The following is a 26,189-nucleotide window of genomic DNA, read 5'->3' on the forward strand; positions in this document are numbered from 1 at the left end:
TCCATCATGACAAAAATGCTACAAGAACATGTTAAAATCACAATTAGAAAGGTAAGAAAATAATGAGAAATCATAATTACATCAAAAGGTATTTTCCAGAAATCAAAATGAAAAGTTAAAAATTTAAACAAAATAAGAAATCTGGAAAATGTGTGGGAAATTCCTGACTGGATGATGACAATTGGGTTGTGGGGAAAAGGGAAAGCAGAAGATTGTTTTGCCCTAACTGAAGAAAAGAATCGTTCAATCAATCTCTAAACTTTTGCAGTTTAAAGTAGTGTCTCCTTTTGGAAGATACCAAACGAAAAGGTGAACAAACATCCTCTTCAAATCAGTAATAATACCTACATTTTGCAGTTTCTTTTTTTTGTTTATTTTTAACATTTCATCCTCATTTCTGGAAATTATTTTTTTTTTCCGAAAGGTTTCATTTTGATTTTTGGAACTATGTTTTTGGTTTTTGGAATTGCATTCTGATTTCTAAAATGTTACTTTGTTTTTTTTAATTATTTGTTGTTGTTTTTTTTATTGTTGCTGTGATTTTTATTTTTTTTCTTTGCATTTAATGATTTGTTGATGTGATTTGCACTTCAGGTTTTAGTTTAGTTTTCATGGAGTTAGAAATCTGAAAAAAACAATTTTAACTTTTTACTCTTTAAGAGAAAAAAAATCCAAAATCTATCTATCTAATCTAAAATCTAAGAAATAAAAAAATAAATCACAATGCTGGCAAAGTTCAAAGCTAAAGAGAGATGAGATAAGAAGTTTGGAAAATTCAACTGTGGAGTTGAATAGTAATTTTACAAATGGCTTTATTTGGAATAAAACAACATGCTGTGAAGAATAGTAAATAGAGGATATGTTAAAATATGATCACATTGTTTTTTAAAATAACGGAACAATAAATAAACTTAAATGCTAAAGTTGCACTATGATTGCATGATGTAACCCCCCCCTTCCCAGAGAAAAAAAAGAGGGTCCAATGATAATGACAGTTCCAAATTCTCAAATCCGGACTGTGACTATGTTTTTAGACTAGTAGGCTGTCATGTTCATATCACCTTTTTATGTGACGTGGGCTAGTTCAAATGTCATATAAAAAGTATAGCTTCAGATTTGAGGAGTGTTATATTGCCATTCATACTTATTAGCAGAAATTGTCCTGGCTGTCATTTGACCCCAGCAGGTATTATTCATTTCAGTCCATCATCTGATTGCTTATGGCCAGGCAGAAATGTATACTTGAGTTGAGATTCTGGTCAATTTAGCATTAACTGGGAACCAAACAAGCATGGACTTGGGTGGTTGGTGGGAAGACTCCAGAATACCTGAGAAAACTGGACCAGACACAGGATGAACTTGATAATCGTGCAAGAAAAACCTCCATGGGACTTGACAGTATTACCACAGTCAAAGTTTTATGAATAAAAGAAATAGGAATATAATATATTAAGAGTCCCACTCATCATCTTTTGATACATCTTGAAAGCATTCCCAGAGGTCTTTTAATGATAATTATGCCGTTTTTAGCAACAACAAAAAAAAAAAATCTGTCGTTTTCTAGGACATAGTTTCTGCAGAGCGACAGGTGTTCATTGGGAATTCACCTCTAAGTTGTGGTCAGGACCTTCAGTGCAGAGTAAGCCCGCCCCCTTCCCATCATCCATTTGTTTGCATTCCCTCCTGCTTGCTTACAGCCCTGATTTAACATGAGCGGCTCAACAAAAATGATGAGCAATATTGAAGCCATCCAAAGTCCAGCTCAGACTAGGAAAACAAAGACGTACATGGATCTATTTGTCTGCAAGTTGATGCACAGGAATGAAGCGGAGCTTGTCATTTGCCATAGTAGCTTCTCCATCACAGTTATAACCTTTTCCCAGCAGCATTTTACCAACTGCTCCTGGTACACAATGATTTGAATAAAGAAATATTTAGAAATGCAGGCTTAAAAAAAAAAGCAATTGAAGAAATAAATAAATAAGGTTAAGTAGAAAAGGCTACAAGAACATTTTAAAAACACCAAAAGGTATCTTATATCGAGTGGATCTGTAAAAAAATAATTGCTATCCATCCATCCATCTTTATCTTTTCTATAGCTTTTTTCTATAGCTTTTTTTCTTCTCTTGATGTTTCTATCTTTCTTTCTTTGTGCAGCGTTTGACTTCAAACCTTTCCACCCTTTCATTTGGAGTTTGGGGTAGGACTACTGTCAGGGAAGCTAAAAACAGGACAATGTTTTTTATTTTCAGACAGCTTTTTTTTTGTAAGCTGGTTTTGTGCATTGGGTCATTGTCCTCACTAGAGATGTAAGACTTTGGGAGATGGGAGCTTTTCTGTGTTTTTCTTCTGTCTAGTACGTTTCATATCACACTCCATGATAATGTTCTGATTTCATCATTCCTTTGATGCTCTCCCCTGCCTCAGTATCGGATGCACCAGAGCAGCAGCATGATAGAAGTTATTGAATGGAGTATTGCACAGTCTTCTCACGTTCTCAGCACTTTTGATAAACTGCTAACGATTTTTGGCAACATCACAAACTGTTAAAAGAGATATTCTCTTTCCCTTCTTTGTGAAACCATTACTCGACATTTCTGATTACATTTTTTTCATTACTTATTAATTTTACCTTTTTTTTTTTCTAGGTTCTTGGATAACTGAATTTCGCTTTAAAACTATAAAGGATGAACAATTATTGGCTAAAATGAACAAAAACATTTTAGATTACTGTGTAAGGGGACTTCACAAGAATATACTAACATCCCCTATTTAATTTTCACCATAACCCTATTTTAAATGTTTTTTCGGTCACATACTTGTTAACCAGATATTATATTTATGCCACTAAATCTTTTTTTCATTACCAGCAAATATTTACCGCTGTCTTTTGTTGAAGTGTTGACCATAAGGATAAAACCTAAAACACAGAGAATAAACACTCATGTCCAAATTATAAATGCTATTTTCTTGTGAGCAGAATTACAGAAATAAAAAGTATTGACCATAAAAAGGTTTTGCACTACTAATAATAGATATGTGTGTCTGTAAAAGTGTTTCGTAGCTGTAGAAATGAAATTGTCCATTCATCAAAAGATTTTGTACTGGTTGAAAAGAATTGTTTTGTTTTGTACCTGTACTAAGAAACATGTGCGTCTGTAAAAGTGTTGACATAGCTGCACAAAAACTGTATATCCGTAAAAATCCTTTGTCCTTGTGTGAAACGTCAACGTCAGAAACAGAAAAAACTGACATGGCAACAAGAGAAAAAGGTCTTGTCAATATGAATTAAGTCTAAGTTTATCAAGCTTATCTTTTATAATCCAGTGGTTTGTCTCTGATTTTTCTCCCCCAGATTTTCTTTTTTATCCAAATCTCCTTGGTCCATGCAGATGTTAGTGTTCTATTACTGATCTGTGTCATTCCAGAAATAGACAAAGAGAGTTGTGGCGACCCAGGAACTCCTCTCTATGGAATAAGAGAGGGAGACAGCTTTTCCAATGGGGGAATTCTGAGGTTTGAGTGCCAGTTTGGCTTTGAGCTGATTGGAGAGAAGATTATCTCCTGCCAAGATAACAACCAGTGGTCGGCAAACATCCCTATATGCATATGTAAGTATTAAAAATGATGTATTTTCCAGGAACGTGATAGAAAAGGAATGATCTTAAAAAAATACATAAAATATAGAGGGCTTGGTCGTTGATAACTTTCAATCTAACCTATCACTATGGCGACAGCTTAGAGTTTATTATCGCCTGAGGCAGATGATGACCGATGATGCTGTGAAGATGAATATTTAACAGAAAATGTCCCTCTCTGCATGTGCTGTCTCCTTCCCCCACAGTCCCCTGCATGTCCAACTTCACAGCTCCCTCAGGAACCGTCCTCTCCCCGGATTACCCAGAAGGTTACGGGAACAACATGAATTGCGTCTGGCTCATTCAATCAGATCCAGGCTCAAGAATACACTTGGCATTTAATGACTTTGACCTCGAGGCACCTTACGATTCCCTGACTGTGAAGGATGGAGAGACAAATGAAGCTGCTGTCATTGGGAGGTTCTCTGGAGCTGAGAGTCCTTCCCATCTGACGTCTAACACCAACACACTGAGGCTAGAGTTTCAGGCTGATCACTCCATGTCTGGAAGGGGATTTAACATTACATACAGTAGTATGTACCTTTATTTATTTATTTTTGCATTTTGATGGAAATCAGCATTCAAAAGTGCCCTGAATTTAGGTTTAAGTGGTAAAAAAAGTATTTTTTTCATGTTAATAAATGAGGTGTAACTTAATTTAAGACATTAAATGACTTCACAAAGGGTCAAAGCAGAGCGTCTTCAAAGCGACAGACAAAAAGAATTTAAAAGCTTCTCGGTTGTCACTCCAACTCCTAACGAGCCGGTGAATGATCCCCTCCTCCTGCCAGAGATGTTTTTCCATTTCCTTGTTGGCAAAAGGCTCTTTTTAATCTACTAATTGTTAGATCCGACACACATTAGCAACACTGAAAAGAAAAAGTTTAAAAAAGACAGTTTATCAGATCAAGAAGGGTCATGTGCTCACCCTAATAGCTAATATTAGAGGTAGCATTTGTGAAATGAAGCGATTTCAAAAGAGAGCAACCAACAAAGTAATGATCCTATTGAACCATTTTTTAGGAAAGAAAATAGACGCTTAATATAATAGGGGTCATATTAAGAGATAGTGTTGTCACGGGATTCATCATGAAAATGAAAGTTGCTCAAAGAAACAGTTTATGAAACTACTTCTTCATAAAATATGTTTCTTGAAGAAGAAAAAAACAGTATGATGATGTTGACCTCACTTAGCTTGGTTATATTTGCAAACATTAGGGATATTTCTAACACTGTCAGTTAGATTGTCAATTCCCTCTTAATAAAACATTTTATTGTTGCCTTAATTTATTATGGCTGCCCTGATAAAGTTCGTTGTTATGCTAACATACGGTGGCTCTGAGTCCCAAATCAAACCAACAAACCACTCAATGCAGAAACATTTTTAAAGATCAAAACAACAATTGACAACAACAACAACTAAAACGCAATTTCCAAAATACAAAACAAAGTAAAAACAAAACGTTTCGGAAGACAAAAGCAATTTCCAGAAATCAAAATGAAATGTAGGAAAAGGTAGGTACTATGGGACATCGATGATTGGATGATAGTGTTTGATTTTGGACATTTGAGTTTTTTTCAAATGCGTCCACAGTGTCCACATACTTTTACACACGGAGCACATCCAGTATCGGCTGGAGGACTCAGTTGGGTGGGTGAAGGACGTGAAGGGAAGTCAGGGGATGCGATGAGCTTCATCCAGTGTTGGTTCTCAGGCAAGATCCTTCACACTACTGCCTCACCATGTAGTCACACAGGGGTGCAAGCCTGGGTCCCCCTGTGCCGGTCCCCAGCCCGGATAAAATACAGGGTTGTGTTAGGAAGGGTATCCGGCGTACAAATCTCTGCCAAACCACCTGTGGTGAACCCTGACGGGATATGCCGAAAGATGAACAAACAACCACGAAGTATAGGTACTACCGCTTCATGACACAGAACTTTCAGTTGACGAAAGACAAACAATGGACAATATCATCATCCAATCAACAATAATTTGTATTTTGGTTTCTGGAATTTTGTCTTTGAATTCTGAAATGTAATGTTGTTTTTTTTATATGTTTTGATTTTTTAATTGTCGTTGGGATCTTTAAAAATTTGTTGGAGTGATTTTCACTTCAGGGCCACCGTACTAAATCCTCATCAAACAAATCTAAAGACATTTTATGAACAAAACTTAACTTTTTAAAACAATATTTTGATTGAACAGAATGAAATTATTACATACTAACTCCGGTTGCACTTATAGCATGCTTCTCATCATTTTGTTTGCTTAATTTTAATTGTGTGTTGTAATTCTTTTTCCACAGCATTTGGCCACAACGAGTGCCCCGATCCCGGCATTCCCATCAACGCTCGGCGATTTGGTGACAGCTTTCAGCTGGGTAGCTCCATTTCTGTTGTATGTGAGGACGGTTTCATCAAAACCCAAGGAACTGAGACCATTTCCTGTCAGTTAGAAAAAGGAAAAGTCATGTGGAGTGGGCCTATTCCTAAATGTGAAGGTAAATAATAACCACATGCCTTCTTAAATTGTTTTCTAAAAATTATATATATATTTTTGGTAGATATTTCTATCCAGTCATTGGAACAAGGACATGTAAAAAAAAGTTGTGTAGATGCTTTTGAAGCAGTCTGAAAATGTTCAGGAAGACATCTGAAGGTACAGAAATAGACATTAGAACCGGAAATATGGGATTAAAAGAAAACTTTGAGGCTTCAACGGAAAGATGGATGCAAAAGTGGTGATTAATTAAGTCAGGATATTTCAAAAGAATCTATTCTTGAGTGAAGTGCAGATTCAAAAGAGGCTGTTTTAATTAGGTGTTGGGTCATTTCAAAGTCTCTAGACCCTTTGTATCTAATGTGTTTCTACCTAGTTGATCAAAAAATAAATTACTTGTAGTCAAGATTTAGCATCTCCCTCCATTAATTTACTTCAAACTCTGTTAAATGAGGTCCCATTTCAAAGGGGAAGACTACAAAACTGTTCCTGGCTAATGTTTTCTTTTAATTATAATAAAATAGAAAATATTGATTTTTTTTTTGATTTTTTTTTTTTTGTAAAAATATAAATTTTCCAAAAAACAAAAGTCTTGTACTTAATAGTCACAGTCCCATTCAGCCATGCACACACATCCACACACTGATGGTGCTTGGCAGCCTAGTAGAGGTGCTAACCTATAACCACCAGAGGTAATGTGGAGTTCAGTGTCTTGCCCAAGAACACATCGACAAAGGCGGGAACTGAACCTGTAATCCTCCTAAACGGGCTTTCTTGAAAGTGCATTTAGTCCATGGTGTTCACACTGGACAAGCGGGGGATGGACTTCTTCTTCTTTTTAATTTTCTACTGTTTACTAGCGCATGTCCACCACCTACAGGTGAACGAGGCTTGGTGCAAAATGTTGAAACTGAAAATTCCCCAAACTTGTTTCAGGCTTTCACGCTTTATTCCGATATAAAAAGGCTTGGTGTCATAGGATTCCAGCCGAACACAAACCACATTTAATAATTTCTCCTCCATGATCAACTTTCAAATGTTTGGCACTTCTTTGAATGAAAGGGAATGCCATTCATATATCACATCTGATCCAAATCCCTGATTGATCAAAGATGGACCGGATTTGTACGTTTTGTACGTTTACCCCGAAAACGTTCATAGAAACTTGCATGTTAGCTTCATGTTATTATGAGTTTTTGAAGCATGTAACCCACATTTATGGGCTTTTACATAGACCTTTCATTGGGTTAATGGAGCTTCATAGACGAAGCAATATAAATAAGGTAAAAAGAATAATTTAATTTTTTGGAGGGAAGTAGAGTCCGTCCGTTTAAAAGCACTTAGTTTCTCTTAGTTCTTGAGTAGTTTTGTTATTCTCCATTTTTACCTGACTAGTGAGGAGCACAAGTTGTTGAAGCACTCACATTTGGAAGATGTTCAGTCACCTGTGAGCCCGACCCAACCAGACATTGTGAGGGTCATTTAGGTCCTTGTCCCCTGTGGGCAACATGGTGTTTTTATTTTTTAGTGTTGTGTGTTGTCCTTGAGATTCAAGAAGAGAGCTGACCTAAGGAGCTGGTATGATAAATAACAGATCCACCAATGCACGGAGCCAGTCAAGAGTCAACCTTCACTCATATAACCCATAAAATACAGCTTGGACCAGGTGGTTTTATACCATTTTTAACATGAGTCCCTGCAGCCAAAACAACATGCAAGTTAAAGAATAGCCTTAGCCGCCTGCGAGACGGGTGGTTGGGTAGAGGTCACAAGTAACATGAAAACGTAAACGAAAGTCTGGAGAGTTTACATTCACAAATATGAAACCTCAAAACAAGACTCTATAGATCTTTTCTGTGTTTTTGAAAGAATAAATAAATGATAAGAATTCAGTTCTAGTAAGAAGATTATTTGATTTTTTAAATTCCAATAAATGGTCCAAGTATTCAATCAACTGGAGTGGATGTAGTCAAAAAACAAAGGAATAATGTCAAGATTGACATTAAACTGTAGCATCAATTAGGTTTTTCTTATTGTTTTTCCCAAACCTAAAGGCCATTTCACACAGTCACAACATACGTTTTGTGAATATTGCATGGATGAAAATTGGTCATACATGAATAGACATGAAAAAATGAGAAGAAGTGGTCTTTATGTAAAACTTTCATAGATGTATCACAAAAGAACCAAGTTAAATTAACGGAAGTGTCACGGTGAGGGGGCTCGAGAGCCAGTGGGACCCAGACGCAGAGGCGGGAGGCAAACGGTGTCAGGACTAGAGGATTTAATGGTAAACAAACGAAAGGCGCTGCAGAGCAGGAATCAAAAACAAAACAAAGCTTACTGTGGCGTGGCGAGAAACATGGAACATGGCATGAATGTGGCTAGAAACATGGACACAAAGACGCTATGACAAGATACGTTAACACTGTGACAAGAAGCTAAAGGACCAGCACAGGAGGAAGGCAGAGACAAGACTTATATACAGACAGGGCAGACAAGACACAGGTGAACACGATCAGGGCAGATGAGGACCAAGGAAGTACAACTCAAGTAATGACAAGACAGGAACCCTTTCAAAATAAAACAGGAAACAGAACCAAACAAGACAGAACAAGAACTAAAGCAAAAACCAAGACAGAGCAAACTCAAACCATGACAGGAAGAATTATGAATAAGCCACGCAAAGAACACGTAAACCAACGTAGAACATGAACCGTGTGGTATTATTGTGCTGTTTATATGTAATTGATGAGTGATTGGTGCATGAATTGTGTCATTTGAACGTGATATGTGCGCCGTATACGCAACATAACAGTTATTCATCTGTGGTAGATATGTGAAAAATCTTTTCAACATCTGTGGAACGGTCGCAGAAAACCAAAAATATGTGTTTGCGTCCCACAAAAGTCCCACACAATTGTGTATGATTTATATGATCATTACTATAAACTTTGAACAGCTCAAAACCGAATTCACGTGAAGACCCGTCGGCTGAAACCCTTGACGGACATCTGCGCACATCGACGAATGACGAACGCAAGAAACACCTATGAATTACATAAATCACGCATGTATCATGAAAGAAGAAATTTCATACGTGGAACAGATGTTCACCCTGTTCACCCTAAGTCTCTACTGATTCTAATCTGAAGCATAGGGTAACAGAATGTTCACCCTGGTGAACATTCTGTTACCCTATGCTTCAGATTAGAATCAGTAGAGACTTACAAGGAAGTAAACTAAGAAAATGGATTAAGAAGCTTGAGTTTATCCTGTTTTCAGAAACAAAACTTCAAATGAGTCATTTTTAATGCAGAACTTATTTGACGTGTAAAAAAAACAACCCCAGAAGCCAGTTACTGGAAAGTAGTTACTGTAGGTTTCTATTTCCAAGCAATGACACAGAAGTGAACATCATACCTAAACACGCTACATTTCAAACTTATAAAGTAAAAAATACACATTATAAACAGTATAATGAGGAATGACAAAATACAAAAGTTTCAAAAGGGCTTTGGAGGAAGTTTAACAGCTTATGGGTTAAAGGGTTAGCCTAATCCCTCTTTTTCTGTTTCAGTCCAAACTTGAATTTATGCAAATAGTATTTTTTACAGAAGTAAAGGAAATAAACACATTAACAGAAAATAATCAATTAATTGTCAAAAGAAAAAAAAAACCCTCTTTCCTTTTCCGTCCGGTCCAACACCAAAGATTTTCAAACATGATTGAAATTAATAAAGTTTGGCCTCAATTACAAAAGGGGTTTATTCAGTCATACCTTTGGTTTGTCTTGTTAAAGTAAAATATGTCCAACACAAGAGGCCCTCAGCTCTCATCTGTCTGCCTAGCTGTTGGACAGGACAAGTTAAAAAAAAAAAAAAAAAAAAACTATTTATTATATCACCTTTTATAATTGCTTTGACATTTTTTTAATGTTTTCCCTGCATGTTATTTCTTGTGGAGATATAGTGAAGCTTAGCATTAGTTCATATAATCTCCTTGGACTGTATTTATTGTCTCTGAATAGGAAGAACCTTTGAATGCTCTTTTGACCAGGATTTTAATTATTTTGAAATCAACTAAGTCTTTAAATTTGAATAATTTGAATTTTTTAAACAGTAAGTTAGTCAGCTCCGTGTAAGATGCTCTGATCATTGATCTTGTGGTTTTTTCGGAGAAAAACAGAGTTTACCGTCATTTTTTCTGTTACTCCCACACCTCAACACAAAAGATCAAGTATGGAAGGATGAAGAATTTATGTAATTAACAGTGTATGTTTCACCCGACTTCATTTTTCAAATATTACACAAACTAATCGTATTTCCGACACTCAAATTTCTTTATCATCAATCACAATTGTCTTATTAGTGTCAAAAATACATACATAGACCCTGTTATCTGTGGTTCTTCTCTATTTCACACTCTAACTTCCTTGTTTTTTCCCCCTATGTTCTTCAGCACCATGTGGAGGCCACTACTCAGCCCAGACTGGAGTGATTCTTTCTCCTGGATGGCCTGGATACTACAAAGATTCTCTCAACTGTGAATGGGTGATTGAAGCAGAGCCTGGGCGCTCCATCAAAGTTACATTTGACAGGTGTGAAATCTTTTATTTATGGTAAAAATTAACTTTTAATTAAAAAAAAGAAGAAGAAAAAAATCGATGAGTCAAAGCATTAATCAACTGCAAGTAATGTGTATCACAAAAGTCTCTGTCTTGGATTCCAGAATATTAAGAAATTCAAATTTTATCGGCCATATAACTAAGATTTAAAGTTACAATTTTCATGGATCAAGCGTGAATGCATCATTTTAATGCATATGCTTTGTGATCTCTGAGATTTATAGTAATCTGGCAATAGACATGATTTTCTTTTCTTTGAATCGATTTATATCAGTTCAAATATTGTTTTCAGATTTATTTCAATGGAAAGAAAGAAAAATAAAATTGTTTAAAGGTTGAAAGATCATAAAAAGTCTGGATCAAGCTAATACGATACTCTGATAATCTCTTCTCACAGGTTCCAAACAGAGTTGGGTTATGACTTCCTCGAGATCCACGACGGGCCAAACCTCTTATCTCCTCTGATTGGTTCCTTCAATGGCACCCAGGTGCCCCAGTTTCTGTTCAGCACCAGCAATTTCCTTTACCTGCTGTTTACCACCGATAACAGCCGATCCAACGCTGGCTTTAAAATACTCTATGAAAGTAAGTTGTAAACAAATAGAGCAAAGCTGCCTGCTAACATATTGTGTGCTGTGTCTGTCCTTATCCATATTTGAAAAATATGTGTGCACTCAGTGTATAAGGAAAATTGTGTATTTTTGGAAGAGCTTGGCACACAGTATGTCTCTGATTACGCTCTGGGTAGGTGGGGTTGTTGTGAAAGTATTAAACTAATAGCCCAACAGAAAGTCAACAGCAAGCCAAACTAAAGAAGTTAGGTCATTACTTGCAGAAAAATAAAATGATTGAACAACATTTTTCTGTGAATTTAACGCTGCAAACATGTTTTAGATCTGCTAAACTTTGTCTTTTCTGTTTTTCAGGCGTTATGGTTGACAGCTACTCCTGTCTGGACCCTGGTATACCTGTCAATGGTATTCGGTATGGACAGGATTTTTCTATTGGATCAACAGTGTCATTTGGCTGTGATTCAGGCTACAGACTAAGCCACGAGGAGCCTTTGGTGTGTGAAAAGAACCATTGGTGGAGCCACCCGTTACCCACATGCGATGGTAAACCTTTGACATTTATACCATTATGCATGTCGTTAAAAATGTATTTAAAAAATGATTGACATTATTTACTGCACTAATACCTAAGCATTGATGAAATTCTATCCAGAAAGGTTCATTAGTAAAGTTGCTTCGAACAACGTTGGAACCACTGACTGTAAATGAGAACTGGACCGAGTTAGTGTGACGTCCCCCATAGAAAATGACTTATGTCAGAACAAAAAACAGTCAATTCCGTTGTCATTTGTTTACATTTTAGAAGAACATGAACACTCACTCGAGCACAGGTGTTAGCTCACCTTTGCACTAATATTTTGCGTGATTGAATGAAATATTTCACACTAGTTGGTCTGAAGGCATAAGTATGCGTGTGTGAAGAATAATTGTATTGTGTAAATCTTGACATTTTTGGAGCCAACAGGTATGTTTATAACATTTGAGTGTGTGTGTGGACAGGCCCCGCCCCTTCTAGATTTGTATTACATCTGAACCTGACCGTAATGATAAACATCCCGCAACTTGGTTGGCCAGTATGTAACTTCAATAACTTGCACTACAGAAAAAAAAGTGTGGGGAAAAAATCTGAATTAGCAAAAATGTCTTTAAAAAAAGAGCGAGAATAATTATCCAGGCAAATAGAATGACTGGGTAATAGCTGTTTAGTTTTCTTTAGAAGTGGAGCCAGCAGGTACTTCCTGTTTGAAACGCCAGGAGGGAGGAGTCACTTAGTCCAGTTTTCATATGCAGTAAATGGTTTGAAAGATGAAGAATTTGATGATTCACTTCTTTCATTGGATGGTCCAAGTTCATGTAGCATCTTGTAGCACGCCTGTTTTTCTAGTCTTTTTTTAGTTTGACTGAACTGAGAAGACCAGAAAAAGTGGAAATGAGAGGAGAAAAATAGTAGATCACATATTAGATTTACACCAGCAGGGGCATGAGGTTTTTTTAGATCTCTAATACCTTATTAGTAGCTATTCAACTCCCCCATCTCTACCTACGTTTTTGCATTTCTTTAAGTAACACTACTCTAGTGTTTGGTTCATTTTTGGTATCTAGGAGTTCCAGCTGAGCCAAAACTAGACTGGCATCAACAGACCACGATCACTCTACGCAAGACATTTACAGGAGAGTCATCTGAAACTAATAGAATGTGATTATTCTTTTTACCTGCAGTAGTTTTCAGATGTTTTCTATTTATTTTTTATTTAAGGTTCTCGTTTATTTTGAATGTGATAACAATATAAGATTGAAGTCATGTCCCCCAATACCCCGTATTTGATGACATCTTTTATTCCACTGTGGTATTACACCTTGTAATGCTCAATTATTTCAGAAAACTACTAAAAGCTTCCAAAACAGAGTATGTAAAACTTTAGTAGTCCTTGTACCTATAAATTAGGGGTGTAAAGATTCATCCTAACCAGAAATAGACCTATTTCATTATTTGTGTTTGGTGATACGATATGGTTCATTTTAAACGATCCGATTCACTGACCTCATTCGTTTTACCCCTACTAAAAACAAACACTGAAGAGTTTGAGATGAAAAAGAAAAAACTGCTTTGCTTTTGTAAAAACGATGACACAGCAAATGGTTTAAAGGAGTAAAAGATTATTATTAGACTATTGCAAAGAAGCTTTTCAAAAATGTTTGACATAATTAAAATCAAAGAAATCATCTTGTTTTTTTTATTAGACACAAGATGAAACGATAAGCCACCAACGTTGTACTGGGAGTTAAGTCACGTGTTGCTCTGCGGCAAAACCACCGGTTGAATCAGAGACATGCACGCACACATGGACCCACACACACTAACAGATGGGGAAGATTTGCAGTGAAGGCTTCTGTGGCTGATGCGCTATGATTCGAGGGGAAGATTAGAGATCTGTGGGCAACACGGCGTGTGTTTTGTGTGTGCGCGCGCTCTGTATACATCCACGTGTGCCTTTGGTGCCTTTCTCCATATGCCTCCTGTCACCTCCTCTCTCCTGTGAACTACCAACACAGGAAGGTTTGAGGTAAGGTTGACGAGACTCTGTGTTTGGCTGTCACCTCCTCTCTCTTCTCTCTCAAATCAGGAGCTTGGGGGCTCACAAGAGGGTGGGGGTGGGAGGGTGGGGTACCTGTCTCTCGTCTTGCTGTCTCTCTCAGTCCAATCAACATGTCACGGGAAAGGTGGCAGGGAGGGGAGAGGCAGTACTGCAGCATTAGTTTTGTAGTGGCTCACTTAGTTTGGCTCATTGGTTCATTCACTTGTGAAGCATTTCTGAATCACGCCCTCTGTGGAATGGCAAGTATTTTTCCCTGAGGAAACAGTTTCAGCATATAAACATCAAGCACGCTGCCTTGAATTTCTATGGTGCATGCTATTATATTCTGTTTAGACACACATACACAGATATTCCCATAGAAATATGTGATCTATTTTCTGCTGTGGCTCAGGAAAAAAAAAAAAAGGACAACTAGCTTTATTGACAGCTGCTACATATCGAATTCAAGCGAGACATGACCAAAGTCAGCGGCTTGAAACACTTTGCCTGAAGGAAATGTTGTTCATGATTTACATTTGCAGAGATGAAAGTAAGCTATGTAACTAGATTTGATGGTGAAGGTGTAACCCAGGTGATGTCTACTGGCTTTGTTTTGCCTGCCTTGCCCCTGTATTTTTCTCCTTCCTGGTCACTCTGTATTTCCCGCGGCGGTGACGTCATTTGGTCACATGGGGCGGTCGGCCAATCACGAGCGTTTATTCCGTGACGTCACAGCATCACGTGACACGGCACAGCCAATCACGAACGCATATAAGGGTACAGGAAGTCAGCAGTGTTAGATGCAGTGGGAGGCCAGATGAGACAAGGCACAGGGGCCCTCTATCCAGTTCAAAACAAAGAGCAATTGGAAGTGATTTTTGGCGGAAATTGGCCAGGTCCATGATGGCGAGCTAGACCCTGGAACCTGAACCATCAGAAAAGCTGCATCCTCCCGCCAAGCCGGTAGGGGGCTCCTAGTAGCCCAGTTGAAAACAAAGACCTCTGACCCAGCTTATGCCCACACCATTGCTTTAATGAACTATATTCATACAAACTGAATTCACGCTTCCCAGTGCACTTACCTTCCTCTGAACTGTGGGCGAGTTGGTTTTTCTTTGTGTTTTTGTTTCTATGGTGCAACTAAAAGTTGCCGGACTCGAGGACATGCTACAACAGTCATGCCTTTGTAAATGTGAAACCCTTTTGAAGTACTTTTGTGTATATATCTGAATGGCCATTCATTGTTTCTCTTCATTATTGTCTATCACTGTAAATAAATTGCCCACACCAAACAACAACTTCAGTTTCCTGCCATTCCCTCCGAGAGTCGAATTTCAGTCTTCTGGTCATTAGCCCATTTAGTTCTTTTTCTTTTTTTTGTGTGTGACACAGTTGCTACATAAAACGTGGCGAGCTAGCTAGGAGGGTTATATGAGCGGAACTGATTGTTGTTGATGGTGAGTGACATTTTGTCTCAAACATGGAAGTTTTGGTGAAACACGGCATAAAGATCCCCAACTCTGTTTTGGTCAAACACACGGTGAACTCTGACTTGGATGAAGAAGTCGTTGAGTTTCTGAGCCAATATGGTAAAATTTCAAAAGTTGAAGTGATTACAGAGTCTGACTCGGTTTTTGCAGACACGATTATCGTTGAGTTTAATTCAGGAAGTGCGTTGATTGACTTAAGAGAGATTTTGCCATATACCTACATTTGTGGGAGTGAAAAGATTACATATGAAATTTGTGATCTGTCCTCTATGTGCTCAGAGCTTGAAGGGAAGGTTAAGACGCATACTTATCTGAGTGACCTGAGGAATCTGGCTAAAGTTACAGGACAGGACTACGCGGAGGTTCTTAAAGGGGTGATGTCTCTGCTGGGCCAGTCTATCACTGGGCTCAGTCAAACACCACCTGGGAAGCTCCATCCAGATACTAGTGACCAAGTGATGTCATCGCCTCCTCATGCTGCATCATCTTCAGAAATTCTCAACGCCACCACCCTCAGGCCACAGGCCGGAACAGCTGCAGAGGAGCAGGATGTGAAGAAGGAAACACCACAGAGCCATTCTGACCATAGTATGTCACCCAGAGCCCCACCAATCCCTGATCTGAATCCACCTAAGGTCCAACACTATGTGGTTGAGCATATAATGAAAAGCGATGAGAATGCTGCACATCTTTCTGCTGTGAGACTCCGTTCCTTCTCAGGCCGCACTCCAAGACCGCAACATGAAACAGATTATGAAACATGGCGCTCTAGTGTTGACCTGCTTCTTCAAGATCCTGCAGTTTCTGACTTGCAAAGATCCAGAAGAATTGTTGAAAGCCTTTTCCCACCAGCAGCAGATGTGGTGAAACACCTAAAGCCAGACACATTACCAAAGGTTTACTTGCAGATCCTGGACTCTGCTTATGGAACTGTTCAGGATGGAGATGAGCTTTATGCAAAGTTCATGGAGATGTTTCAAGACGCTGGTGAAAAGCCATCTGCATACTTGCAACGGCTGCAAATTGCACTAGTTTTGGCTTTGAAGAGGGGAGGAGTGAAAGCCAACGATGTGAACAGACACCTTCTAAACCAGTTTTGTCGTGGCTGCTGGGACAACAATCTAATCTCTGAATTGCAATTAAAACAACGCAAGTCTGACCCACCATCTTTCTCTGACTTCTTGTTGCTACTTCGAACTGAGGAAGACAGAGAAGCTTCTAAAGCTCAGCGTATGAAGCAGCACCTCGGTTCAAAAGCCAGAGCTGGGGTGCATGCCCAATATGCCTACACTTCTACTACAGAAGAATCAAAGGTTGATGCACTAACCAGCATCACACAGCAGCTCGCCCAGCAGCTAGCCGACATACAGAAACAGCTGAGGACCCTCACAGGTGGCCAGACAAGTCAGAAGCAGTCTGCCACGTACCAGTCTGTTCCTTCCAACAAGAACAGTAAACTGCCCCGCACTCTTCAAAAACCTTCATCTGCAGGACCAAAGCCAGGTTACTGCTACAACTGTGGAGAGGATGGACACATAAAGACAAACTGTAATAATGATCCGAATCCAACGCTTGTAGCTATGAAAAGGAAACGGTTCACAGAGAAACAGAAGTGGCAGCGAAAACCTCAAAGCAACTCGTCTTTAAACTAGAGCGAGTTCCTGTTGAGGGACGAACGGGAACTGCGGAGGACCAACTACGTCCCAACAAGCAGACAACAGTGAAATGCTGCACCGAGTCACATTCCATTCCAACTGAAAAAACTCATCTGCCAAGAGGATTGATTGGATCCCGATGCACAGGCCAAGTCATCATTGCTGGTATGAATTTTCAGTGTTTATTAGACACTGGCTCACAAGTCACAACAGTACCTGTATCTATCTACAATAAATATTTTTCAAATCAATCTGTGAAACCACTGCATGAACTGCTACAGGTTGAAGGAGCCGCCGGACAAGAAGTACCATATCTAGGATACATTGAGATGACAGTTACCTTTCCAAAGGACTTCATTGGTGCAGATGTTGATGTATACACCCTTGCTTTGATCATCCCAGATGTCAGGCCGGATATCCACTCCCAGATCCTGATAGGGATGAACACCCTGGAGCCGCTTTACGAGCAGCATCTGAAAAGTGAGTGTTCCAGCTACAAACCTTCTCAGCATGGCTACAAAGCAGTGCTTCAGTTGCTTCAGCTCCGACATCAGCAAACTCAGGGGACAAGCAAAGACTTGGTGAGGTTGGCCAGTAAAACACCTGTTTCAGTTCCAGCTGGCCACGCCATGGTTGTTGAGGGTTCTATCCATGCCTGTCCACCACCAGCTGGCAAGCGTGCCCTGCTAGAACAACCAACCACGCCGCTACCTGGAGGACTCTGTGTGAAGAACTGCCTGGTAACACTGCCAAGTCAGTCACCCTACAAGCTCCCAATCATTGTTGCCAATGAATCAGAAAAGCCGATCAAACTTATGCCACTGACCATCATTGCAGATCTCACCATATCTCCACAGATCCTGTCTCAGCGTGTTTCCATCAGTGGACACCAGAAACCTGATGCCAAGCTGGATTTTGATTTTGGAGATTCTCCAATACCCGCTGAGTGGAAAGCCAGAGTCACCTCTAAACTGAAACAGATTCCTGAAGTATTCTCTCTTCACGACCTCGACTATGGACGAACAGACAAAGTCAAACATCACATCCGCCTTCACGATGAGACTCCATTTAAACATCGAGCTAGGCCGATCCATCCTCGTGACATTGAAGCTGTCCGCGACCATCTGCGTGACTTGTTGGAGGCAGGAGTAATTAGAGAATCGGAATCCCCCTTTTCTTCACCAATCGTGGTTGTCCGGAAGAAGAACGGGGATGTAAGGCTGTGTATTGACTATCGTAAGCTGAATCTCCACACTATCAAAGATGCTTACGCACTCCCAAACTTGGAGGAGTCATTCTCAGCACTTACAGGTTCCCGCTGGTTTAGTGTCCTTGACCTTAAGTCAGGATACTATCAAATTGAAATGGCAGAAGAGGACAAACCAAAGACTGCGTTCGTGACCCCACTGGGCTTTTGGGAGTTCAACCGGATGCCACAAGGTGTAACCAATGCGCCAAGCACGTTTCAGCGGCTCATGGAGAGATGTATGGGAGATCTACACCTGAAAGAGGTCCTTGTCTTCTTGGACGATCTCATCATATTCTCCAACACCCTGGAAGAACATGAAGACCGTCTGATCAGAGTACTCCACCGTCTGAAAGACTACGGCCTGAAGTTAGCACCCGAGAAATGCAAACTGTTTCAGACATCCGTGCGCTATCTCGGCCATATTGTCTCCGAGCAGGGTGTGGAGACGGACCCGGAAAAGATAAGTGCTCTCAAATCCTGGCCAGTTCCGCAGACACTGAAGGAATTGCGGTCTTTTCTGGGATTTGCTGGTTATTACCGCAGATTCATCCATGGCTATGCTGCTATCGCTAAGCCTCTGAACGACCTGACTAGGGGTTACGGCTCAAAGCGCCGTCAACCTAAGAAGCCAGCCCCCATGCCCAGTCACGACGCTAAACAGCCGTTTAATGAACGTTGGACATCAGATTGCCAGCATGCCTTTGAGATGCTGATTGATCGACTCACAACAGCCCCAGTACTCGGATTTGCTAACCCAAAGAAATCTTACATCCTGCATACTGATGCTAGCACCATAGGCCTTGGAGCTGCATTGTATCAAGAGCAAGATGGAAAGTTGCGTGTCATAGCGTATGCCAGTCGGGGACTGTCTGCAAGTGAATCCAGATATCCAGCACACAAACTGGAGTTCCTGGCGTTAAAGTGGAGCGTCACTGAAAAATTTCACGATTATTTATATGGCTCCAGTTTCACAGTAATTACAGACAATAACCCACTGACCTACATTTTGACATCTGCCAAGCTCGATGCTGCCAGTCATAGATGGCTTGCTGCACTATCTACATACGATTTCAAACTCCAGTACCGGGCGGGACATCGAAATCAAGATGCTGATTCACTCTCCCGAAGGCCCCATCATCAACCAACTGATGCCCATGGTCTGAAGGAGTGGGACTTGGTCAATCAGTTCACCCGTGACCATGTTGAGCCAGGCACTGCAGTTCAGCTCGATCCAGACGCTGTGGCCGCCATTTGTCACTGTGGTCTGTTGAGAGACTGTCCAGAGAACTGCATTACCTTGGTTGAGTCACTGAGCATGTCCATCACAGCTATTCCCAACAGCTATGTGGACGAGTCTCACCAAGGGCTGCCAGTCGTTCCCTCAATGTCTCCCATCGATCTTCGGGAAAAGCAAAGAGAAGACCCCAGCATACGAGAAGTGATTTACCAACTCGAGACTGGTGAAAAGATTTCCCCCACTGTTCGACAAGAATTGCCTGATATTCCTCTGTTGCTGAGAGAGTGGAACAGACTTGAACTTAAAGATAACATTCTGTACAGGAGACGGCAGGATGGGGAGCACATCTTGTCTCAGCTAGTGCTGCCAGAAAAGTTACGATCTATGGTCCTCACCAGCCTCCACAACGATATGGGACATCTGGGAGTCGAAAGGACCCTTGACCTAGTGAGATCACGTTTCTTCTGGCCACGAATGGCAGCCGACGTGGAGCAGAAGATAAAGACCTGCGACCGCTGCATTCGGCGGAAGGCACTGCCAGAACGAGCTGCACCTCTGGTAAATATCGAAACCAGCCGACCACTAGAACTGTTGTGCATGGACTTCCTGACGCTTGAGCCTGATCAAAGCAACACAAAAGACATTTTAGTCCTCACAGATCATTTTACGAAGTACGCCGTGGCCATTCCAACTGCCAATCAAAAGGCCAAGACCGTCGCTAAATGTCTGTGGGAGAACTTCATTGTGCACTATGGCATCCCTGAGCGTCTGCACACAGATCAAGGCCCAGACTTTGAGTCTAACCTCATCAAAGAACTTTGTGTCATCGCTGGTATTGAGAAAACCCGGACCACGCCATACCATCCTCGTGGGAATCCTGTTGAAAGATTCAATCGCACATTGCTAAGCATGCTTGGTACCTTGGAGCCCGAACAGAAGAGGAGATGGAAGGAGTATGTAAAGCCGCTGGTGCATGCCTACAATTGTACCAGAAATGAGGTAACTGGCTACACTCCATATGAACTCATGTTTGGTCGTTCTCCGAGGCTGCCTGTTGACCTAGCCTTCGGCCTTCCGGTTCGAGACAAACCATCAATCTCACATTCTCATTCTCAATATGTGCAGGACCTTCGCTCTCGACTGGAGGAAAGCTCCTAGCTAGCTCGCCACGTTTTATGTAGCAACTGTGTCACACACAAAAAAAAGAAAAAGAACTAAATGGGCTAATGACCAGAAGACTGAAATTCGACTCTCGGAGGGAATGGCAGGAAACTGAAGTTGTTGTTTGGTGTGGGCAATTTATTTACAGTGATAGACAATAATGAAGAGAAACAATGAATGGCCATTCAGATATATACACAAAAGTACTTCAAAAGGGTTTCACATTTACAAAGGCATGACTGTTGTAGCATGTCCTCGAGTCCGGCAACTTTTAGTTGCACCATAGAAACAAAAACACAAAGAAAAACCAACTCGCCCACAGTTCAGAGGAAGGTAAGTGCACTGGGAAGCGTGAATTCAGTTTGTATGAATATAGTTCATTAAAGCAATGGTGTGGGCATAAGCTGGGTCAGAGGTCTTTGTTTTCAACTGGGCTACTAGGAGCCCCCTACCGGCTTGGCGGGAGGATGCAGCTTTTCTGATGGTTCAGGTTCCAGGGTCTAGCTCGCCATCATGGACCTGGCCTGGGTAACGGGACCAGAGTCTCAATTAAATCTATGTTTTCTTCACATCAACAAGCAGAGAAAAAAACACATTCCTTGCCAGTTGACATAATCCAGTGTGCACACAATTCATAAAAAATATAGTACGTATTGCACTACATTCAATTCCAAACATTAAATGAGCAATAGTAAATACATCACTAATTCAACACATTCTTTACATATGGGTACGTACCCCTTTTCAGGTTTAGGTGAAACAGGCAGAAAGCTTGATGAGAAGCCATGCTAATAGCTTCCATGTTAATGAGTGACAGTGGCTAAGCTACATTAGCATAACAAACTATTGACTCACCAATTTCCGCCAAAAATCACTTCCAATTGCTCTTTGTTTTGAACTGGATAGAGGGCCCCTGTGACATACCATGCATCACAATAAACATCCAGTGACAATAGAGCAGTAAAGTAGGAAACTAACTTAAATCATACCTGTGCCTTGTCTCATCTGGCCTCCCACTGCATCTAACACTGCTGACTTCCTGTACCCTTATATGCGTTCGTGATTGGCTGTGCCGTGTCACGTGATGCTGTGACGTCACGGAATAAACGCTCGTGATTGGCCGACCGCCCCATGTGACCAAATGACGTCACCGCCGCGGGAAATACAGAGTGACCAGGAAGGAGAAAAATACAGGGGCAAGGCAGGCAAAACAAAGCCAGTAGACATCACCTGGGTTACACCCTCCCCTCTCAAAACAATGCAACTCCGGTGCATGTCAAACTACATCGACACGGTACATCCGACTAGATGCCGGGGCGCCAAAAGCTCCACCGCAGGCATCGGCTAGGCTATGGAAAAGAGTTTGTACTACAGAGATTAGCGGCTGACCTAAAGCGGAGTACTGTAAACGGTTAGGCGGGTGTCTGTTTCTCGCGGAACGACGAATGGATAAATCAGGCTCAACAGCATCCCCACGTTCAACATCTGAAACAGAGGCGGGAGCCTCAGCAGGAATAGGTACTGGTGTTGCCGCACTGGGTGATGCCTCTGCTGGGCAACCATCACCTAAAGACTGCTTTATCTCAGGAACAATAGGAACCTCTGGTAAGTATTCACCCGGTCCCAGTTCTTCCCCAAGTCCTTGAGAGACAGCCTCCTGCTCCATTCCACTGGGTGAAGATGGACGATCAGCATCAGACTCCCCGTTGGACTCTCTAATAGGCAAGTCCCTTTCAGGCAAGGTAGCTTCAGGTACTGAGCTGTGGCCAGTTGTAGACGTAACCGGAAGAGTGCCTTTGTCATGGAACTTCACGGGCTGTGAAATCGACAGATGAGGAAACCTCAACTCCTCTTCATCACTCAAACACTCCTCTGTAGCCACAACTGGCTGCCCCTGACTCCGAGTCTGAGGACGGAGTACAATGGTTGCAGGTAGCAGGTCCGGCTCTTTACTCTCAGGTAAAAACCCGCATGGCAGTAGGAGATCCCTGTGTAAAGTTCTGGTTCGCCCTGATGAATCTGCTTCAGGTCGCACAGTGTAGACAGGGAGATCTCCAGCACGATTCACTACAACATAAATGTCTCTCTCCCATTTGTCCTCTATCTTGTGTTTCCCTCGAAGGCGTACATTCCGGACAAGAACTCTATCTCCTTCTTCCAGGACAGATGGTCTGACCCGTCGGTCAAAGCATTTCTTGTTCCTTTCAGCTGATTTTGCTGCATGTTTGGAAGCTAGCTGGTAGCTTTCCTCCAGTCGAGAGCGAAGGTTCTGCACATATTGAGAATGTGAGATTGATGGTTTGTCTCGAACCGGAAGGCCGAAGGCTAGGTCAACAGGCAGCCTCGGAGAACGACCAAACATGAGTTCATATGGAGTGTAGCCAGTTACCTCATTTCTGGTACAATTGTAGGCATGCACCAGCGGCTTTACATACTCCTTCCATCTCCTCTTCTGTTCGGGCTCCAAGGTACCAAGCATGCTTAGCAATGTGCGATTGAATCTTTCAACAGGATTCCCACGAGGATGGTATGGCGTGGTCCGGGTTTTCTCAATACCAGCGATGACACAAAGTTCTTTGATGAGGTTAGACTCAAAGTCTGGGCCTTGATCTGTGTGCAGACGCTCAGGGATGCCATAGTGCACAATGAAGTTCTCCCACAGACATTTAGCGACGGTCTTGGCCTTTTGATTGGCAGTTGGAATGGCCACGGCGTACTTCGTAAAATGATCTGTGAGGACTAAAATGTCTTTTGTGTTGCTTTGATCAGGCTCAAGCGTCAGGAAGTCCATGCACAACAGTTCTAGTGGTCGGCTGGTTTCGATATTTACCAGAGGTGCAGCTCGTTCTGGCAGTGCCTTCCGCCGAATGCAGCGGTCGCAGGTCTTTATCTTCTGCTCCACGTCGGCTGCCATTCGTGGCCAGAAGAAACGTGATCTCACTAGGTCAAGGGTCCTTTCGACTCCCAGATGTCCCATATCGTTGTGGAGGCTGGTGAGGACCATAGATCGTAACTTTTCTGGCAGCACTAGCTGAGACAAGATGTGCTCCCCATCCTGCCGTCTCCTGTACAGAATGTTATCTTTAAGTTCAAGTCTGTTCCACTCTCTCAGCAACAGAGGAATATCAGGCAATTCTTGTCGAACAGTGGGGGAAATCTTTTCACCAGTCTCGAGTTGGTAAATCACTTCTCGTATGCTGGGGTCTTCTCTTTGCTTTTCCCGAAGATCGATGGGAGACATTGAGGGAACGACTGGCAGCCCTTGGTGAGACTCGTCCACATAGCTGTTGGGAATAGCTGTGATGGACATGCTCAGTGACTCAACCAAGGTAATGCAGTTCTCTGGACAGTCTCTCAACAGACCACAGTGACAAATGGCGGCCACAGCGTCTGGATCGAGCTGAACTGCAGTGCCTGGCTCAACATGGTCACGGGTGAACTGATTGACCAAGTCCCACTCCTTCAGACCATGGGCATCAGTTGGTTGATGATGGGGCCTTCGGGAGAGTGAATCAGCATCTTGATTTCGATGTCCCGCCCGGTACTGGAGTTTGAAATCGTATGTAGATAGTGCAGCAAGCCATCTATGACTGGCAGCATCGAGCTTGGCAGATGTCAAAATGTAGGTCAGTGGGTTATTGTCTGTAATTACTGTGAAACTGGAGCCATATAAATAATCGTGAAATTTTTCAGTGACGCTCCACTTTAACGCCAGGAACTCCAGTTTGTGTGCTGGATATCTGGATTCACTTGCAGACAGTCCCCGACTGGCATACGCTATGACACGCAACTTTCCATCTTGCTCTTGATACAATGCAGCTCCAAGGCCTATGGTGCTAGCATCAGTATGCAGGATGTAAGATTTCTTTGGGTTAGCAAATCCGAGTACTGGGGCTGTTGTGAGTCGATCAATCAGCATCTCAAAGGCATGCTGGCAATCTGATGTCCAACGTTCATTAAACGGCTGTTTAGCGTCGTGACTGGGCATGGGGGCTGGCTTCTTAGGTTGACGGCGCTTTGAGCCGTAACCCCTAGTCAGGTCGTTCAGAGGCTTAGCGATAGCAGCATAGCCATGGATGAATCTGCGGTAATAACCAGCAAATCCCAGAAAAGACCGCAATTCCTTCAGTGTCTGCGGAACTGGCCAGGATTTGAGAGCACTTATCTTTTCCGGGTCCGTCTCCACACCCTGCTCGGAGACAATATGGCCGAGATAGCGCACGGATGTCTGAAACAGTTTGCATTTCTCGGGTGCTAACTTCAGGCCGTAGTCTTTCAGACGGTGGAGTACTCTGATCAGACGGTCTTCATGTTCTTCCAGGGTGTTGGAGAATATGATGAGATCGTCCAAGAAGACAAGGACCTCTTTCAGGTGTAGATCTCCCATACATCTCTCCATGAGCCGCTGAAACGTGCTTGGCGCATTGGTTACACCTTGTGGCATCCGGTTGAACTCCCAAAAGCCCAGTGGGGTCACGAACGCAGTCTTTGGTTTGTCCTCTTCTGCCATTTCAATTTGATAGTATCCTGACTTAAGGTCAAGGACACTAAACCAGCGGGAACCTGTAAGTGCTGAGAATGACTCCTCCAAGTTTGGGAGTGCGTAAGCATCTTTGATAGTGTGGAGATTCAGCTTACGATAGTCAATACACAGCCTTACATCCCCGTTCTTCTTCCGGACAACCACGATTGGTGAAGAAAAGGGGGATTCCGATTCTCTAATTACTCCTGCCTCCAACAAGTCACGCAGATGGTCGCGGACAGCTTCAATGTCACGAGGATGGATCGGCCTAGCTCGATGTTTAAATGGAGTCTCATCGTGAAGGCGGATGTGATGTTTGACTTTGTCTGTTCGTCCATAGTCGAGGTCGTGAAGAGAGAATACTTCAGGAATCTGTTTCAGTTTAGAGGTGACTCTGGCTTTCCACTCAGCGGGTATTGGAGAATCTCCAAAATCAAAATCCAGCTTGGCATCAGGTTTCTGGTGTCCACTGATGGAAACACGCTGAGACAGGATCTGTGGAGATATGGTGAGATCTGCAATGATGGTCAGTGGCATAAGTTTGATCGGCTTTTCTGATTCATTGGCAACAATGATTGGGAGCTTGTAGGGTGACTGACTTGGCAGTGTTACCAGGCAGTTCTTCACACAGAGTCCTCCAGGTAGCGGCGTGGTTGGTTGTTCTAGCAGGGCACGCTTGCCAGCTGGTGGTGGACAGGCATGGATAGAACCCTCAACAACCATGGCGTGGCCAGCTGGAACTGAAACAGGTGTTTTACTGGCCAACCTCACCAAGTCTTTGCTTGTCCCCTGAGTTTGCTGATGTCGGAGCTGAAGCAACTGAAGCACTGCTTTGTAGCCATGCTGAGAAGGTTTGTAGCTGGAACACTCACTTTTCAGATGCTGCTCGTAAAGCGGCTCCAGGGTGTTCATCCCTATCAGGATCTGGGAGTGGATATCCGGCCTGACATCTGGGATGATCA

The 26,189-nt window shown here is 41.9% G+C and overlaps 1 protein-coding gene across 9 annotated transcripts in view; it reads left to right on the forward strand.

Annotated features, from left to right (window-relative positions):
- csmd3b (CUB and Sushi multiple domains 3b) overlaps positions 1 to 26,189 on the forward strand; it is a 478,594-nt gene that overhangs the window by 328,669 nt on the left and 123,736 nt on the right. For all 9 annotated transcript variants that reach the window (XM_078954985.1, XM_078954986.1, XM_078954981.1 and 6 more), the window contains 6 exons: positions 3,429 to 3,611; positions 3,845 to 4,171; positions 5,945 to 6,139; positions 10,600 to 10,738; positions 11,163 to 11,350; positions 11,692 to 11,880. In XM_078954985.1, the coding sequence (XP_078811111.1) occupies positions 3,429 to 3,611; positions 3,845 to 4,171; positions 5,945 to 6,139; positions 10,600 to 10,738; positions 11,163 to 11,350; positions 11,692 to 11,880 (1,221 nt within the window). The remainder of the gene's footprint in view (positions 1 to 3,428; positions 3,612 to 3,844; positions 4,172 to 5,944; positions 6,140 to 10,599; positions 10,739 to 11,162; positions 11,351 to 11,691; positions 11,881 to 26,189) is intronic.

Source organism: Oryzias latipes, chromosome 11 (genome assembly GCF_053564925.1).
Source record: "Oryzias latipes strain Hd-rR chromosome 11, Olatipes_Hd-rR_3.1".
NCBI classification, from domain to species: Eukaryota; Metazoa; Chordata; class Actinopteri; order Beloniformes; family Adrianichthyidae; genus Oryzias; species Oryzias latipes.